The 19,560-nt window shown below is 40.7% G+C and overlaps 1 protein-coding gene and 1 long non-coding RNA gene across 2 annotated transcripts; one reads left to right on the top strand and one right to left on the bottom strand.

The window, feature by feature from the left end:
• Positions 1-1,226: 1,226 nt before the first annotated feature.
• LOC143561585 (uncharacterized) lies at positions 1,227-1,962 on the bottom strand. Its single transcript, XM_077049627.1, has 2 exons — positions 1,644-1,962; positions 1,227-1,558 (listed from the first exon to the last, which is right to left on the bottom strand). The coding sequence occupies exons 1-2, from the start codon at positions 1,960-1,962 to the stop codon at positions 1,227-1,229; spliced, it is 651 nt and encodes a 216-aa protein (XP_076905742.1).
• A 16,315-nt stretch (positions 1,963-18,277) lies between these two features.
• Positions 18,278-19,205, top strand: LOC143561562 (uncharacterized). Its single transcript, XR_013140328.1, has 3 exons — positions 18,278-18,464; positions 18,651-18,754; positions 19,064-19,205. It is a non-coding gene; the product is annotated as an uncharacterized LOC143561562 (long non-coding RNA).
• Positions 19,206-19,560: the final 355 nt, after the last annotated feature.

The raw sequence follows: 19,560 nt of genomic DNA, 5'->3' as shown, positions 1-19,560 counted from the left end.
GGGAGGAGGCGTGTCGGCGACAGAATGTTGCACTTGAAGCCGCGCGCTCTCTAACCCGTATCCGCGAGGCTGAGCTTGCGAAGGCAGAAGAAGCCAAGAGTGATGTTGAAACTCGCCTTGCAGCTCCGGAGGAAGCTATCAGTACCCTTCGCGCTACCGCTGTTGAAAAGGATCAATTAATTGAAGACCTGATCAAGGAAAGCACCAAGTACATTGGTGAGCAGGGCACTTTGATGTTAAGTGCTAAAGAAGCTTCCTCTGACCGTGCCAGGTTGATGCGGGAAGGTTTTCCCAAGGTATGGGTTCCTCCGTCTTTATCATGACTTGTGAATTTGTTTTGCTGATTCTTGAATTGTTTTTGTAGGTTATCTCCCGTATTCATAGAGGATATGAATTAGGAGACTGCCTTGCTGATCTTCTATACGCGTCTAGTGACTCGAGTCGCAAGGCGGGTTTCCAGGAGGGGATAGCCTGTGCTCGGGAAGGCCGCTCCATTGAAGGTTTTGACCTTCACGGAGTGGATGTGGATGGGAAGTATGATGCGCGAATGGACGCATTTGATCAACTGCATTTTCCCATCCAGGACGCTATCCAGGGTTTTGCTGAAGCAGCGGATGGCGTTCATCAGCTCCGAAACTTTCTTCGTGAAGAATAGTTTTTGTATATACACTTTTTTTTTCATGTTCCTGTACTCCTTTTTTTGAATGTATATATGGCATGGATTTTACATTTTGTCTTGTATGAGTACAATATAAATGTGTGTGAGCTAAATCCGTCATGTATCCAAAATATAGGATTAGGATGAGTATTGGCACGCAAGCCTATCCATACAGGAACTAACATTCTAGAAATTTTTTAAACAGTAGGATAATTGTGCATTAATCATATTCATATTAACGGTAAGGTAATTTAAATCTGGCACGCAGACCAGAACATTAGGCACGCAGGCCGTTAAAGAGGCGCGCAGGCCCAAAAGGAAATTACACGACTTAGATATAGCACTTCCACAGTTGCGCAACGTTCCAAGTCCTGGGGATAGGAGTGCCATCCATTCTTTTCAGTTTGTAAGCACCCTTTCCCAGTACTTCGTCAATTTGATAGGGGCCTTCCCAGGTTGGTGCTAACTTTCCTAGTGATTCGGCGTTTGATGCTTCATTGCTTAGGAATACGTAATCACCTTTGTTGTATTTACATAATTTGACTCGTGTGCCATAGTATTTTTAGAGTTAGCGTTTGTATTTGCTTTCACGTATGGCGGCCAACTCTCTTCTTTCTTCTAAGAGATCCAAGTTTAACTGGAGCTCTTTTTCGTTATCAGCAATCAAAAGCATTCGCACGGATGGGACACCAATTTCGGCCGGAATTACTGCTTCCGTGCCATAAGTTAAGCTGAATGGTGTCTCTGAGTTGCTCGTCTTTTTACTGGTGCGGTGTGCCCACAGCACATGGGGCAATTCTTCAACCCACCCAGTTCGTTTGGTTCCCAGTCTGGCCTTGATGCCTTCTTTGATGCTTCGATTGGCCCGTTCGACTTGTCCATTGGCTTGGGGGTGGGCAACTGATGTGAACACTTGCTTTATTTACAACTTAGATAACCATTCCTGGAGGCTGCTATCCGTGAACTGAGTCCCATTATCGCTGACTAACGTCAGGGGGAGACCAAAATGACTGATAATATATTCCCATAATAATTTCTTCACATTCGTTGCCGTTATATGGGCCAGAGATTTGGCCTCTACCCACTTTATGAAGTAGTCGATGGCGACTAACAAGAACTTCACACGTCCGGGGGACCTCGGGGAACGGTCCCATGATGTCTATGGCCCATTTTTGGAAAGGCCATGCTGCAGTGACTGGAACTAGGTCGTTCTGAGGTCGCAACGTCCGGGGGTTGACAGGCATCGCATTTCCGAATTTCTTTGAGGGCATCCATGTGCATGCCTGACCAACAGTATCCTGCATTCATTATTTTTGCTACCACCATTCTTGGTCCTGCGTGTAGCCCGCAGATGCCCTCATGTATTTCTCGGACTACGTAGTTGGCATCGTCTACGTTCACACATCTGAGCAGTGGGCCAAGGAATAACTTTCTGAACAGAACCTCATAATGCATTTGATACCACAGCGCCTTATGGCGGATCTTTCGAGCCTCTGTCTTATCTTCCGGGAGGATGCTGGAGGACAAGTAAGCCCTGATTGGTTCCATCCAGGACGTTGCTCCGGTCTGGATGACCAGAACTTGGTGTTGAGGAACGGACGGAGCGTCCAGAACCTCGATTCTAACGTCTCTGCCATGTGTACGAAGCTGGTGCATGCCAGTTTGCTCAAGGCATCCGCGGGTCGATTCTCACTTCTTTTGATGTGCACTACTTTACATGAAGTGAATTGTTGCATAAGGTCTTTAGCTTGGGACAGATATAAGGCCATGACATCATTCTTTGCTTCATAAGTCCTTGAGACCTGTCCTGCAATAAGCATAGAATCGACCCGAGCCTCTAAAAATTTTACACCGAGCTTCTTCGCAATCCGCAGTCCGGCCAAGAGTGCTTCGTACTCGGCTTCATTGTTTGTACTTTTGAAGTTCAACTTGATGGCATAGGTGAACTCTTGGCCATCTGGATTAATCAATTTCAGACCCGCGCCTGATCCCTCCCTACTTGATGCTCCATCCATAAACAGAGTCCATTGTTGTCTTTCATCGGAGGGGATCGGGGGTTGTTGTTCCAACAGGCATTCCTGGACTTTGCCTGTGGGTACCTCTGTGACAAAGTCCGCTAAGACCTGGCCTTTGATCGCGGGTCTAGGTTTGTACTCAATGGAGTGTTCACCTAGTTCGATTGCCCATTTGGCTAATCTCCCGGATAATTCAGGTTTGGCCAACACATTTTTCAGCTTGTAGTCTATCAAAACTTGTATTGGGTGACCTTGGAAGTACCCCTTTAACCTCCATGCCGCATAAACTAGCGCCAGCACAAGTTTTTCAAGCATCGAGTACCAGGTTTCGGCATCCGCTAGTGTTCTGCTGATGTAGTATATCGGCGTTTGGATGGCTTTACAATCCGTTAGGAGAACTGCCCCAATTGCAATATCCGAAGGGATAGGTACAATATGAGAGGTTCTCCTTCTCGGGGTGCGGTCAATGTTGGAAGCTCCATGAGGCATTTTTTTACTTCTAGGAACGTCGTTTCTGCTTCCGGTGTCCATTTGAAATGTGCCTTTTTCAGGCAATTTTGTAACGTTGACTGATGTTCGGGTATTTTGTACATATATTAGTGTGTTAATTATGTAGTATTGTTTAGTATATTGTTAGAACTTTGGTACTTCATACGTGTTTGTGTGTTTCAGGTCATTGATCATTAAAGATGCTAAATTGGAGACTTTTACGAGCATGGAATGATATCTCGGGAAGACCGGAGCATAAATTGAAGTCTTAGGAAGTGTTAGAAGGATTCGGGAGGAGTTTGGATGAGAAACCTAAAGCCGATGCTAAAACTGAACAAGATGGGTTCACAAAAAGCGACCAAGAAGTAAAACGAGCATATCCTGGGCTAGAAAATGAGTTACGGAATCCATAATATATGAATTTCGGGTTTCTCGATGAGAGGAATCCAAAAATGAGGTTACCTACAATCTCGTAGCGCGATGGTATGACCGTCGCGCTACGCACCATCGCGCTACGCGATGGTCCGTACAGACGGGAAATTTAGGGTTTTATGTTATATTCGTTTTGACGACCCTAGACGACATTCTTGACCTTCCAGGCGATTTCCAGAGCAAAAGAGCAAGTCCCGATCATCCCCAATCATCTCTAAGTGTCCTACATGGCCTACCAGATCATAACCGAGGCCCGAGAGATGCCGATGCGCGGCTAGTTTCTTCGAGTCATACTCGGGATGTAGAGTATTGTATCTTTAAGTTTTTCTCATGTATTTAGAATGAATTGATTGTAATGATATTTGATTAATCTATGAGTATTGATGTCTAATATTATTGTGCACTCAGTCGGTTTAGGTTTATTTCGATCATAACGATTATTGTGCCAGTTGCTATGATAATTGCTTATAGGATTGTTTTGACTAGTTGAATGTGATGAAGCATACGCTTTCCCTTAGTTGAGTCACACAGGCAGGGATTGTTTGATAACCAGTGCCGTGTGTTAGTAAGCGTTGATGCCTAAGGTTTGTCTAGTTAGTCAATCGGTGTTAATCAGTGATTGTTAATCTGTTAAGTTGCATGAGTCTGCTGTTAGGTTAATTACTTGGATTCCCGGGTGTGATTTGTCTTTGTTAATTGATTGAACACGTGATTACTTGCTTGCTTGTTACAACATATAAACCAATTGCTAGTGTGATCAGCACTTTAATTGAATTACTTCATAAGTTTAGAAATTGATTTCACTTCACACTGACCACATACTCCTGGTGGATACGATACCTGACTTACCCTAGCTGCTTAGGTTAATTAGGTTATTGCATGACTCAAACGACGGTCATCATTGACACGAACGGGTAAGATTTAGCCGCATGATTTGCCAGAAATCTGTTTAGAGCCACTAATCTTCCATTCAACGTTTGGACCTCTTTTAGTGAAGACGAGGAGGGCATCCGGGCGATGGCCTGTACCTTCTCCGGGTTTGCTTTGAATCCCTCCCCGGTGACCATTACTCCCAGAAACTTTCCTTCTTCCCTGCCGAAAGAGCATTTCGAAGGGTTAAGTTTCATGTTTATTTTCCTGAGTGTGGAGAAAACGTCTTCGATATCTCGAAGCATTTGATCTTCCTCCACACTCTTGATGACAAGATCATCCATGTACACCTACAGGTTCTTCCCGATCTGACCCCGGAAAGTGTTGTCCATCAAACGCTGATACGTGGCTCCCGCATTTTTCAGACCGAATGGCATTATCTTGTAGCAGAATTGTAACATCCGTACTTTTGAGAGTAATAAATAAAAGAAAATTTATTATTACGTATGTGTCATTAATTTGATTGTGTGTAAATGTTAGATAATAATTGGATATGAAAGTGTGAGAGGGTTGTAGGGCCCATAGCCCTCTATATATAACCCAACCCCTCCACCCTTTCACCATTTCCTCCCTTTCACAACACACACCCTCAAGAAACACACACACACACACTTTCTCTTTAACACCTGAAACCAATCCCGAACTAAAAGAAGAAAGGACCTCGTGTGTGAACGTCATCAAACCCTAAGAATCACGTACAGATCCTCGAGTCATCTCGGATCCGAACTGAACCCGAAGCAAAAGGTAGGTTTCGGTTTAAATGGTTAAGTTTTTAGTCGGTTTTGACATGCAAACTGATAGGATAATAGATCAGACTGTGAAATGTAAGAAAAACATAAACTTGGTGAGTTATAACCTCACGGGTATGTTATAAGACAAAAAAGTGATGTTCGGACCTCATAAAACACGGGTATATAAAGTTGGTACAACCCAAAACCCATAAAAGGGTAAAATCGGGTCCTAAGGAAGAGTCACTGAGTAATTTAGCTTAAAATGGCAAAAAAAAATGAAGAAAAGGAGGTATTTTCTCATAAGTCGATTTCGCATCGCAAAGCCATGCGATGCGAAAAAGTCATGCGAAGCGAAATTCATGTGAAGCGAAATTCTTCCATGCGAAATTTCATGAAATTCATTTTCTGATGCATTTTTGTTAAAGGACTGTTAATGAAAATAAAATTTTTCCCCAGCCAGGGGCTCTGCCCCTTGGACCCTGCTAAGGGCTGCCGCCCCTAGACCCCGCTACCAGGGGCGCTGCCCCCGGACTGTGACATTCATCAATTTCGGGTCTTGTTTGTATTCGTTTTTGTATTTGTTTATTATGTAAACCGACCCGATTTGTAAACCGAAGCTTATGTTATAATCAAAATGATGGATTTATGTTACAATATTGTTTCACACTTGTTGGGTCTTGAAAACATCCTACCTTTATTTTTATTTTTATTTATTTATTTATTTTTTATTTTTTATTTTTTGTTGTTTTGTGTTTTTGTCTTGATCCATTTTGCATGAAAATTCTTGTGTCTCACACCCATATTTGACCACCAACATTACCCTATATATACACCACCTTTTCTCTTCATTTTCCCTTGCTACAACTCCAAAAAAAAAACTCTATCAAACATCAAAGATTCAAGGTTATTTTCTTAAGTGTTCTTGAAAGTCTTTCATCTTAATTAGTTTATGTAGCCTTATTAATACTTGTTTATGGTTGTGCAACATATATATAATACACACCCCTTGTTTACCTTTGGTAGTTACTTCTCCGATTCCGGTCGGTGAGGTTTCAGACCTCATAAGGCAAGGCTTCATGGAGGACTTCGTGTCCTTGATATATATACATCTATATAACTTGTTCATACATATTAATCTTGCTTATTTTAGTTTGTTGGTCATGTTTACAAGTTCCATGGTTATGGGTTTTTAAGAGTCTATGCTTCAGTTTAACCGTAAATAGCTCTAAACCGTAAACCAAACTTTGTTACTAGTTTTGTTAAATAATTGTTTAAACATACTTATTGTTAGATCTAAGTTTCTAAAATCATTTTTACAAATTCTATGGTTATGGGTTCGTAGAATCTTACCTCGGTCTTAACCCGAAACACGATTCGAACCAAAAACCGAACTTTTGTTTAAAGACTTTATTGTTAACTTTTGGTATTTTTTATTTGTACATTATTATACAAGTTCTTTAGTGTTTGGACATGTGGAAACCATCTATGAACTTGTTGTGAGATGGAAACCGAACCAAACCGATTCTTACTCGCTTAAGACACACAAATGTGTTTTTTTAGCCATCAAGACTTGTATATTTCTTTAAAAATAGTTACAAATTGATTTTTAAATATTTTCTTAAGTACTTGGAAATGTTGGATCCAACTTGATCTCATAACAAAGTTTGGACCGACAAAACCGAACACTCGCTTAACGTGCGTTGTTAGTTCTAAAACAATGGAACTACATACTTAGTTAAGTCTTATTAAATTTTATTGAGTTATCTCATAACATTCAATATTTTAGAAAGTTGACTTTGGGTTTGACCAATTATCAAGACCCGAACCGACAACCCGAACACTCGATAAAAAAAACCCGTTTTAGTATCTTTATTCCAAAGGGATTTGCATTCTTTCATTTTAGCCACCTTATTACTTAACATAGGTTGAGTAAATATTAAGGTTAGATACTTTAACCCGGTTTCGAGCAAACTTACATTTTTAAAGGGTTATTATTATAAATTCTTAAATAGTTACATTTTAAAACCTGGAACTTTAATTATTTACATTTCTCAACATTTATTTTGTTTAAAGACCTTCAAGACAACCTTTCTAAATTCAAGACTTCTTTTCTTTTTAGGCATTGTGCGTTAAACTCGTCGTTTCGACAAATCTCCAAATTATCATCTTTCAAGTTTACTACTTGAAGGCGAGTACTTCATACCCCATTTTCCATCTTTTATTTTTGGGGTGACATTTCATACTTATTCAACAAAATGCTTTATATTTGAATCTTAAACCATAAACGTAGTTGTATACTTTACCTAAATAATTGCTCGATTTGGTGTTCTATGCTTATATGCCTATGTGTTTATCGCTTTTGGTTGGTGGAACTATAAAATCCTAGACTATTTGGCATCCCCTTATAGCAAGGTGTCGTTAACGTAATGCAATTAACGATAACTATAAAATCCTAGACTATTTGGCATCCCCTTATAGCTAGGTGTCGCTAATGTGTTTAGCGATATCTATTTATCCAAATTACCACTTTTATTTATCGTTTCGTATTCAAGTTTTATGGCTATCTTTATTATATACTAATATGATTAAACTTATGAATTGCTCACCAACCTTTGTGTTGACAAACTTTATTTTATGAAATGTTGCAGGTTTGCATCTTGGTTGATTTATGGTTGTGAAGAAAACGACATCAAAGACCTTAGGATATTAGTAAAAATGAACAATATCAAATTTGCCATATTTTGTGATATCTTGTTTATGGTTATTTTATGGATAATTGTTATGTGACATTTTCGATGTTGTGAAATGAAATGAGTTTATTAAATACTGTCACTTTAATTAGTGTCATGTGCTTATGGACAATCGTTACACCTCGGCATGTTCCGCCGCCTTTGGTCGGGGTGTGACAGGTTGGTATCAGAGCCCTGACAATAGGATAGGTGGTTAGACGTAACGACTTAGTATTGTTATGCTTAGGGTCCTATACGTGTGCTCATACGTGTTTACTCTATTGTGATTGTTCATATCGCATATTATTTATAAACTTGTTTAAAATTCACCAATATCCCAAATGTTCACATACACACACTTTCATAGTATTTCCAAGGTATCCTTACCTTAAAACGCAAAAAGTAGATTTTCATTGTGTTTTATGGATTACAAGATTAACTTGGATCCCGTTGTTTATAATCCCTTAAAGGTTGCATTTATATCGGGTTCGTAGCCCTCATAGGAAGCGAGACATTATAAAACGACCATTTGACAAAAAGATTCCAAGAATCGAAAGTGATTTACTTACCTGGAATGGTGGGATTATAGTGCTCATTTTCTAAGCCACAAACCGTGTTATACATGTCAATACTTTAAGTAGTCGAATGCGAGCGTTCCGGTCGCCTTCCTAATTTTTCGGTGTCAAAACAATAGAACTACGGTGATTCGTGGACTAGTGCTTTGACATGACGTTGTATCCCGATTTATGGTGTTATTATCGTTATTTGAGTCGAAAACATGAAAAAGTTGCGGTGATTCGTGCACATGTTTAGACTCCAACGTTGTGTTTTATAAAAATTTTTTTTGAGTTGGAATATCAAATCATGGTGGTTCATGTACGATTTTCCTACTCTATAAACCTCAAAATCTCAAATTTTTAAGCTTTAGCCCCTCAAAATCTCAAAATCATTTACAATTGTTTCCGGTTTGTTGTTTATATACAAAGATTTATATTTTATCTAACACGGCTCCTCAATAACTCTAGGATTCACAATCAAAAAGAAAATTTAACTTCACATTATTCTTATTTTATACACTCTCATATCCATTTCTTTTTACCTAAAACTTATTCCATTTCTTTATAATCTTTTAGCATGCCTCCACTAAGACCGCGCAAGAGCACCAACCGACGTATGGCTGCTTTTATCGTCAAACAAATGGCCGCTGTGATTCCCGAACTTGTAACTCAAATCCAAGCTACCCAACCTCCTCCACCCGTTGTTGCACCCGTTGAACCCAAACTCGTATCCTACCCATATAAGCAATTTACTAGTGCCAACCCAACCGAATTCTGGGGTACGAATTGTGCGACCACCTTGTTGCAATGGTTCGAGTCTATGGAGAATGTGTTTAGATATAGCGAGTGCCCTGAAGCGAAAAAGACAAATTTCGCTTCAAGCATGTTTAGAAAAACCGCTCTAACATGGTGGGGTAGTGTCATGCATCTCCAAGGGTCGGAAACGGCTATGGCTCTTCCATGGTCCGACCTCAAGGCACTCTTGATGAAGAAGTTTTGTCCCAAACACGAACTTCAAAAGCTTGAGGAGGAATTTTGGAACCTCAAGCAAGATAGTGGTGATAACGCCGCTTACTCACTCCGTTTCCACGAGTTGAGCATTCTCGTCCCTCATTTGGTTACCCCGGCTGAGCGTGAGCTTGACAAATACATTGGGGGTTTACCTATGCAAATCCGGGACTCAGTCATGAGTAGCAAACCCGTGAATCTGGAGAATGCCATTACTCTAGCCGGTGCGCTATCGGAGAATCATGTGAAAGCGGGTACCCTAACCCTCAAGAAAACAAACGAAAAATCCAGACCCGAGCCCGCACCACAAGCCAAGGTTGAACTTGCACCACAAGCCATTAACCACTCCAACTCTTCCCGTCACAACAATAACAACAACAAGAAGAAACCCAAAACCAACTACCGAAACTATGCCGTTACCCAACCCCAACCTCAACAACAAACCCAAATTCCACCCCAAACCCGAAAACCCCATACCGGTACCCGCCCCACTATGCAACATTTGCCAACTCCATCACCCACCAAACATGCCTTGGCGCCATTGTACCATTTGTAACCGACTTGGTCATCTCAACACCACATGCCGATCCGCACAACGAACCCAACCTAACCAACCAAACCAACCAAGAAATTTTCCCCAAAATACTCAACACCGATATGCACCCTACCCACCAAACCAACCTCAACAACCCCGAGCTTGCTACAATTGTGGTGACCCTAACCATTTCCACAACAATTGTCCTCGCCTCATCCTTACCAACCAAACCATGACCGCATCTTACTACCAAACTCAGGCTTACCAAGTTCAAACCTACCAACCTCAACTTTCCCAACACAATGCACCACTCATCCAACCCATCCAAGCCATACAAGCACCACCTCCTCCACCACCGCAAGCACCTCAAGTCAACCAAGGCAATCAAGGACGAGATTTCATGATGAATTTTAATCAAGCTCAAGCAACAAACGATGTTGTGAATGGTATGTTTTTAGTGAACCAACATTTGGCTTCCATTTTATTTGATACGGGTGCCGATAGAAGTTTCATTTTATTTGTAAAGTATGCACGTATAATAAATGTATGGTTATTCGAGACAGAAGGGACCAGACCCTTATAATATTTGTGATGTTAGGGACCAGACCCTCATAATATCTGAGATGATAGGGACCAGACCCTCATAATATCTGTGATGTTAGGAATCAGACCCTTATAATATCTGTGATGTTAGGGACCAGACCCTTATTAACTCTGATTTTAGAACTGTATTTACGAGTAAATCCAACACCGAAGTAAGGTTACTGGGAATGGGGCCTTACAAGAATGTGCCTTGGTCGGTTCGGAAAGCAGTTTTATCTTCATCGCGGGCTGCCATACGTATCTGGTGGTAACCCTTGTAAGCATCTTGAAAACACTTGAATTTGAAGGGTGCCACTGCGACTACTTTGAGGTCAATCTCTGGAAGCGGGTAACAATCTTTGGGGCAGGCCTTGTTCAGGTCCTTAAAGTCGAAGCACATCCGCCATGAACCGTTGCTTTTAGGGACGATCACTGGGTTCGCGACCCAAGTTTGGTACTGAAACTTGCGAATAATCCCTGCGTGCAACAGATCCTGCACTTGCTCGTTCATGGCTTTTGTTTGTTCGGGACCCATCTTTCTCTTTTTCTGAACGATCGGTGTGTACGCCGGGTTGACCCGCAGCCGATGTTCTGAAATATCTCGTGGGACGCCTGTCATATCTGAAGGCTTCCAGGCAAAGATATCTGCGTTTTTGATCAGCAACTGTTTCAGAAAGACGCGCACTGTTTCTGAGATAGTTGCCCGATTTTGACGGTTTGTTCGGGGTATTCCGAATTGACAACATATTTTTTGGGTTATGTCCGCAGTGCTTTCTTGGGTACCTTCGCAGGATTCGACCCCTCTATTGCGTAGCAATGTTTGTTGACTCGGATGATTGCTACCCCTGTTCGTGTGGGGACACCCACTGCACCATGTGCTGTGGAGGGGTTGGCGTTGAAGTCACCAATTGCTTCCCGTCCTAAGATTATGTCGTGTTTGGATCTCGCGGGTAGGATGAGGAACTCAACATCCTCGGTCCTTGTGTGGATCCTGTTACTCAGCGTGACTGGGAATGTTATGACCCCTTTGGGTGCATAGCCTCGTATCCAAACCCGGAGACTGGAGCGTGCATGGGTTTCAGCTTTGCTTTGTCTTTCTCATCTAACTGCTCGAAACACTGTTCGTACATTATGTCGGACGTACTCCAAGTATCGAAGAAGACATATTGAGACCGATAGTGACCGAACAAAGCTGTGACGATTAGAGGCTGCTTCATGCATGGGCCTTCTTTCACTCTTGGAAAAACCACGGGTTCATTTTTCCATTTATCTTCGTTCGCCTCCCTCCGCTTAAACTTCCGAGAGGGTCCCCTTTGGATCATGTGTACATTCAAATCCTTAATCTGCTTTCGCGGGGGACCCTTGTCTGCAGAAGTTGCGTTCTTCCGCGGATCTTGTCGCACGTTTTTGAGCAGATGGTCCAGTTTTCCGGATTTGATGGCGGACTCGATCTCATTTTTCAAGCTTATGCACTCGTTTGTGTCATGTCCGATGTCTTCATGGAACATGCAGTGCTTGTTCGGATTTAGGTTCACCCGCTTGATCAACAGTTGGGGCTTCCTAAATTCGATGTTCTCTGTTGTTAAGATTTCAGACGGGGTCTTCTTCAAGGGTGTCCAATGTTGTCGGTCGGACTTGCTCGCAGTTCTATCCTTTTGTTTTTGCCCGATCAGTGACCTGGCATCAAACTTCTTGGAAGAGCTTTCCGGGGGCTGAATCCTTGACCATATTGAACCCTTCTCTTTCGACTGAGCGTTTCGCGGCTCTGTTAAAGTTTGCTGTTTGGGTGCCTCTCATCCTAACAATTTTTCTGTGGCTGCAAAGACCTTGGCCGCGAACATGATTCCGTCCCAAGTCTGTGGCATGCCATCCCGGCCTGTCAAACATCTGACCATTTCTGGGCTCTTTGCGTTTACTCGGAACACTCCTCTTAACATGTCCTCACTGATTCCACCAATGTTTAAGCTTTCATTGTTGAATCTGGTGATAAAGCTTTCCAGTGATTCATTGTCTCAGCGGACAACACTCAGGATCTCTGACGGGTCCCGAGTGTGCTTATGTTGTTAACTGAAATGCTGTGAAAACTTTGCTACTAGGTCGTCCCTGCTCTTGATTTGAGCGTCCGGTAACTTCTCAAACCACTCTCTCGCTGCTCCTATTAGTGTCAATGCGAATATGTGACACCAATAGGGCAACGCCCATCCGCTTACTCCGCCAACTACTGTGAAGTTCAGCAGGTGATCGCTCAGATCGGTCATCCCATTGTATTTTCCCAAATTGCTCAGGATCTTGATATTAGTTGGGAAAGGAGCGGTTGCTATTCGCGGGATGAACTTCGACTTTTCTGCGAACGCAGCGGGGCGGTATGGCTTGGTGAAGTAATCTTCCGCATTGCTGAAGTATTCAGCGTGTTTGACTAACGGCTTGGGACGGCTGGAGGTTTCCCTACCGTATTCCCAGCTACCATCACTCGCATAATCTTCCTCTTGAAATGTTTCTTTCTGTTGAGTATCCCGTGGGGTTCTGTGGGACAGAGTACGCTGAGTGTGATAACTTCTTTCGCGGCTCTTTGCAAGTGACCGACCAGCTGATCGAGAGTTGTCTTCCAACTCTAGATCTTGAGCGCGTTGGAGTACTGGTGGCGGAGACGAAGATGGCGAGTCGTATGTCAGCGTTTTGGCTTAGACTTGATCTCGCCTCACTCTTCGCTCACACTCCTCTTTTAGCCGATGTTTCTCTTGTTGGTATCACTCTTCTGGGGTGAGAATGCTTTTGCCAGATCTGGTCTGGTAAGTTCTCGTTTCGTCCCATTCGTATCTGGGAAATTCTCCTGCTCTGTCTTCCAGAGCCGGAGTTTGAGTGGTCCGATGGATTTCGGTGACTTTGTGCCTTGGGAACTCTCTGGCCCGGTCTTCCCGGAACGGGGTTTTGGTGTTCTTGCGGGGTGCAAAGTCTTCAAACCTTGGAATTTCTCCGGTCCTGTTTTCAAAGAACTGAGTTCTGGTGCCTCGGCGAGGTTCCTCCGACACCTGTCCTTCATGGACTGATTCATCCAGAATTTTAGTACGACGGGGTCTTGCCGAAGCAGCAGATGGCTGTTGGTTCTGACTCATCTTCAGATCACAGTGAATCGAAAAAATTGTAAAAAACCGTGTATCTTACCGGATGGCGCCAATAAAGAAACACTAGATCAAACTGGATAGTCCGATCGGGAATTTCCCCAGATTCGAGTATTCTGAAGGGTTATGAGAGCAGGTTCAAGCTAATGCCTGCAAAACAGAACACCGTTGCGTCTCGTTACGGGAAAGACAAAGTGGGGGTCTTCTCGTAACCACCCTCCGGCGTGAGAATCAGTAATGTATCTTAATCGGAATTAATACGAGTACCAGTATATAGCGTAAGGCTTGAGAGAATGAATGAATACCTCGAAGAGATGATCTTCGTATTTATAGCTGAAGGTGGAGGGAAGGTGATTGGTGGAGTTGTCATTATCAAGTTATTCCTTCTCTGCCTGAATGGACACGTGTCGGGCCTTTATTGGATGTGACAGCCTGGACCCGTTTATGGTGTAGCCATTATCTGTGCACGTCGTGGGATGGCCATTACGTGTCCAGGTGTCTTCTTTCCATTGGCCGATGTCGCTATCAGGAGGTTTTGAAGGAATCTTCTAGAAGTAGTTTGTTACAACTGCTCTTCCATATCACGTGGGGATCATATGTATGATGAGTCCCTTGAGTTATTTATGGATTCCTTCCACAGATGCTCGTGTAACCGTCCACCAGTTATGACGGAGTTCCACGAAGTGTCTTGGATTGTGGATGGCTTTACTTGTTCCTTGCGCGGATGTCTTTGGCGATCCGCGGGTTGGTTGATGGATCCGTGGGTAGCTTTGCTACCCTTCCTCTATAGGTTTTGTACACAATATCTCCTTAAAAGATCAGTTAGGGGTTTACTAAAGACAATTTTATCTTTTAATGTTAAACTAGTGGGATTAGAGCATCTTCAACGTTTAGAGCTGCAAATCCCCGGAAACCTCTATCTCAATATGTTATATGTTACATCACATATTCACATTTCAATCCCTTTAAAACAAACCTTTATTTTTTTTTCAGAATAGGCATTGTTGGTTCTTGTGGTTTGCAAATATTGCACAGTTGATTCCTAAACTTAACTAATTATAAACTTGACTTTAATAGACTAATAGTTGCAAACTTATTACTAAGATGACCAAGAGATATGAATTTTGTAACTATGATGTTCCAGTTAAGTCTCTTAATATGATCAAACTACCTTAATAATTATACTCCCTTTGTCCCATTAAAAGTGTTTATATTTTCTTTTTTATTTGTCCCATTACAAATGTCTACTTTCAAAATTTATTAGCCAATTTTCAAGTTTATCCTTAAGCACACACAACTAGCATTAATAAATAATATGGTGGACCCATTTTCCAAGGGCATTATTGTCATTTAGTTAGCAAAAAAGGTAATCATTCAATCCACCTTAAACTTTATGTTTTTCAAACTAAGACACTTTACCTGGGACGGAGGGAGTAATATATAAGTGGGCCTACCCCTACCATTCTTTTTTAAGGCATTTACATATTTCTCCTTCCTAAACTTTGAAATTACATGTTTTTCCAAACTATGCTTAAAGAGCATTGTACATTTTGTATTAAAAACCTGTATTTTAGATAAATATGTAATTTCAAAGGATTAGGAAGGAAAAATATGTAAAAATCCCTTCTTTTTACCATTCCCCCACCATCCTCCTCCAACCACCACCATCACATTTAATATCGTTACTCGTTAGGGCCTCACCAGAGTAAATTTTTTTGCCTAATGGTTGCCAATTAGGTAGTTGTATGTATTGAAATGATGGGACTTGCATCCAAATCAGAAGTTTGAATTGCAGTCGGTACCCTTCACGTTGGAGCAAGTTTCCAGATTTGTGTGGATGTGAGAAGATAAAATACTGTATGAGATGACATGGTTTTTTTTGTCTAGGTGAAACTTGTAAAATAGCATGGACTATTTTATTTATAGGGTTAATTAAAATTAGTTATTATTATTATTAGTATTATTTTTACAAAAAGTTGTTGAATGACCACAATAATATTTATCTTTTAATTAAATCCTCATCGCTGCATAGAGATACCCCAGGAGCGATATCAAGTCAACCAAACTTAGCAAGGGGTGGTGTTGCTGCCACGTCTGCTCCCTTGGCGGCAAACTGATGCCGATAAAGATATGAATACCGCACAAATTGTGTGTAGTGGAGGTAGAATGAGACGCCAACAACTAGCCATATCAGCAAAAATAGGCGCCAAGCCCACTATGTGACCGCCATGTTGGGGAGCCAAGGACCAGTCGCCAAAAATTTAACGTGCTTGAGAGGAGAATATGGGGGCCAATGCATTTTTCAACACATCACAATTTTTTTTAATAATCTATCTTTTAATTAAAAATCTAGTTTTTAGTTAAAACACTTTTACTCTTGTAAAAATATGGCTTAATTAAAATCTCATTTTATATGTGTCAATAACATAACACTTTAACATGTTAAAAGCTAAAACCAACGCAACACAACCCAACTCCCAACATAGATATAGTAAACATGCCAACGTTGGCCCCAGGCCCGGTCTTGAAGGTCTGCAAGTCGCACCTTCGGTTGGGGCACTTTTTTTCAGGGGCCGAAATTTTTTTTATATTTTTTTCCTATGTTTTTAAAAAAATAATTCATATGTATTTTAATTTAAAATTATCGAGCCCAAATAAACTTTTATTCTAAATCTATCGGTTCAAATTTAAGTTATTGAGGCCAAACCAAATGGCAAAACCAATAATAATAATAATAATAATAATAATTAATTAATAATTAGTTAAAAAAAAGAAAAGAAAAGGCCGATCAAAATAAGGCCTATGGCGATGTTTCGCCGTTCTCGTCCCCCCTTCCAAGTTCCAACCCTCCTTTTTTAGTTCCCTACCACCAGTCACCACCATCTCCAGCAGTAACCATTGTCGGCGCCACCGAACAGAACACCGGCCACCGCCATACCAACTCAATGACTCATCAGGGTATAATTATAAGTTTTAACTACTTGATTATTTTATTTTATAGTTGTTCTGTTATTCGGTCGAACGATTGGATATTTGGATAATATAAACTTTGAAGAGGTGATCAAACAATTTGTTGTCAAGAATGCTAAGAAAGTTTTCACGAATCATCGGTTAACGGTTAGCTATTATTGTGATTGATTTTATTACTATATTTTTGCTATTTTTATTGCTATAACATTAATGTTGTTTAAAAAATTAGATTATATATTTCATTACTCGTTAGAAGCCATGAGCCTTTTCATTTCAACTCGACGGCCCTATTCGACTCATATTTGATATCTGGTAAAAAGGAAAATGGGTTTAAAAAATTAAAACCGGGTCAAACTCCATCGTCGGGTATCCTATTACAACCGTTGAAGAAAACCCTCTAAAACATACGACGATTGTGTTATTCAGTTTACAAAGGTATGCTTTGATATTAACACAACACATTTAATTTAATTTAATATATATTTCTTCTTCAAACTAATTTGGTCTTAATTGCATATGTTTCGAGTTATTATCTTAAAGAGCCAATAAAAGGCTTGTTTTGAGTCTTTTATTAAATTTTATTAAAGCTCGAGCTCGGCTTGTGAGTCATTTTTTCAAGCTTGGGCTTGGCTTGATTATTAATTATTTAGTTAATTTATATACGCCTTTGTTTTTATTTTTTTTAGTCTAAGTTTGGTTCAAACTCGTGTAGTACCTTAAACGAGCTGAAGCTTGGCTGTGCAGTGTGAAATTAGTAGACAGAAGGCCAAAGTAGGTAAAACTTAAAAATACAAATCGCTCGTTAAGGCTTAACGGGCTTCGCAAGCAAGGCTCGAGTTCGGGCTCACTAACTAAACAAACTTTATTTGAGGCTCGGCTCATTTTATCCTTTTTATTGATCCGATCTTGATTAGCTCGCAAGCGGAATCGAGCCTGAACGAGCTTCATATGCAAGGCTCAAGTTCGGGGTTGATAACTCAATGAGCTTTTTTGAAGGCTCGGCTCGAGCTCGAAAAAGTTCGGGTTGTTTCTTGAGCGTTTTATCGATCCGATATTGTGTAGCTTGCGAGTGGGTTGGCTCGTTGCATCCCTAGTTGAATGTTAAGAATGTTGCTTCTGGACTAAAACTGGCAAACTGCACTCTTTTTTTCTTTGTTTTAATTCTTTTCAAATGATGTTGGTAGGTTGAAATCATGAAACTCGACTTCAGTGGACTAGAATCAAACGCTCAACTATATGGAGAAAGTAACGGGTTGCTTTTCGACGGGCTTTCAACCTCCCCTTCATTCGATGTTCCTGTTACATGAGATGTGAGTTTAATATTATTAATACTCTTCAGCTCATGATATATTCTTACATTGTATTTGAGTTGTTTGTATTATAGTTTTAGATGGATGCTTGAACCTAGATGCTACTGGTTTTAAGATTCTGACGGTAGTTATCATTTTGGCTCATATGAGAACTTGATAAACCTATATCGTGTGACCAAGTGTTGATAGAATCAAAATGAGTATACCATGAATGCATGGTTGCAGCAAATATAGCTAATTGGTACTCTGCACATGTTGTTTCAGTGTCGGTTGCACGGACTTGCAAACGAGAGAAGAATATCAGTTACTGGAGTTTCGGAGCTGTTGGCAAACATTCTCTATTCATACTGTGGAATGGGTTTGTCTGCTGGGACAATGATTGCAGGATGGGACGAAAAGGTACTATACTGCCTAACATTAGAGTTAAAGGTGACAATTTTGACCCATTGACTTACAAATGGGTTGATTTGGGTTATGCTTCGCCTCATAAATTGTTTTCATTCAAAAACTAATTTAATTAGAGTTTTATTATTGGTATGCCTGATTGTTTATCCTTATGTATGCTGCATCTTTTGTGCTTCTTAGGACCCGGGCCTGTACTATGCGGACAGTGAAGGAGGATGATTGAAGGGTACTAAGTTTTCTGTTGGATCTGGTTCACCTTTCGCACACGGTGTACTGGATAGCGGGTAAATTTCTCTCGCATATGGATAATATAATTTGTTTATTAGCTATCTTTTCGAAAACTTCATTTTCCAACATTAACATTTTCTGATAAATTTCTGATAAAAGATGCTTGTGATCGTTAGAAAGAATTGATGGTATTTGTTTGGATTCATTTTGGAAAATATGAAATATATATTTCTTTGAACATTGCAATTTCATGGGATGAAAATATGAAATATATAGTTTGATACTTCACGAAAATAGTACTATTGCATTCATTTTGAAAAAAAAAATACTTTCTTACTTTGAAATCGATCTTGTCTATTTGCTAGGTATCGTTATGACACGACAAGTGATGAGGCCGCTGAGCTGGCTAGAAGATCCATTTACCACGCAACATTCCGTGATGGAGCAGGTGGCGGTGTTGCTAGTGGTAATTTCTCTTTAATTGCTCGTGTGTTCGTTAGGTGGCAAAACGGGCGGGTTATATTATGGGTAGTTTAAGATGAGTAATTGTTAGTATAGGTTGAAATGGACCGGTTTGGGTACTTGGTTTAAGTTGACCCGAAGACACTTTCTTGTTCGTCTTTATAAATAATAATGCGCTATTATTATATTAATATTCTAAACTTTAAATAAGGCGAGACTTTCAAGCCATTTGATCCATTTCCTAATTAATTAAAGTTTTGACTTGACTTGTTTGCGACAAAACATAACCCACATCGACCCATTAACACATTGAAATGATTTTTGATGCTTTATGTTGCAGTGTATCATGTGGGGCCCAATGGCTGGACCAAGCTACGGGCGATGACGTTGGGGAACTTCA

This window comes from Bidens hawaiensis, unplaced genomic scaffold (genome assembly GCF_021521415.1).
Source record: "Bidens hawaiensis isolate Kalapana, Puna unplaced genomic scaffold, B.hawaiensis_p1.1 tig00020713_1, whole genome shotgun sequence".
Lineage (NCBI taxonomy): Eukaryota > Viridiplantae > Streptophyta > Magnoliopsida > Asterales > Asteraceae > Bidens > Bidens hawaiensis.
Note: the sequence above shows the minus strand (reverse complement) of the source record. Positions and strands in the feature narration are given on the sequence as shown.

Coding starts and splice junctions, on each gene's coding strand:
- LOC143561585 (XM_077049627.1), bottom strand. CDS start 1,962: ATGCAGGATACTGTTGGTCAGGCATGCACATGGATGCCCTCAAAGAAA. Junction 1,559..1,643: donor TTGGTCTCCCCCTGACGTTA/GTCAGCGATAAT, acceptor TGTTCACATCAG/TTGCCCACCCCCAAGCCAAT.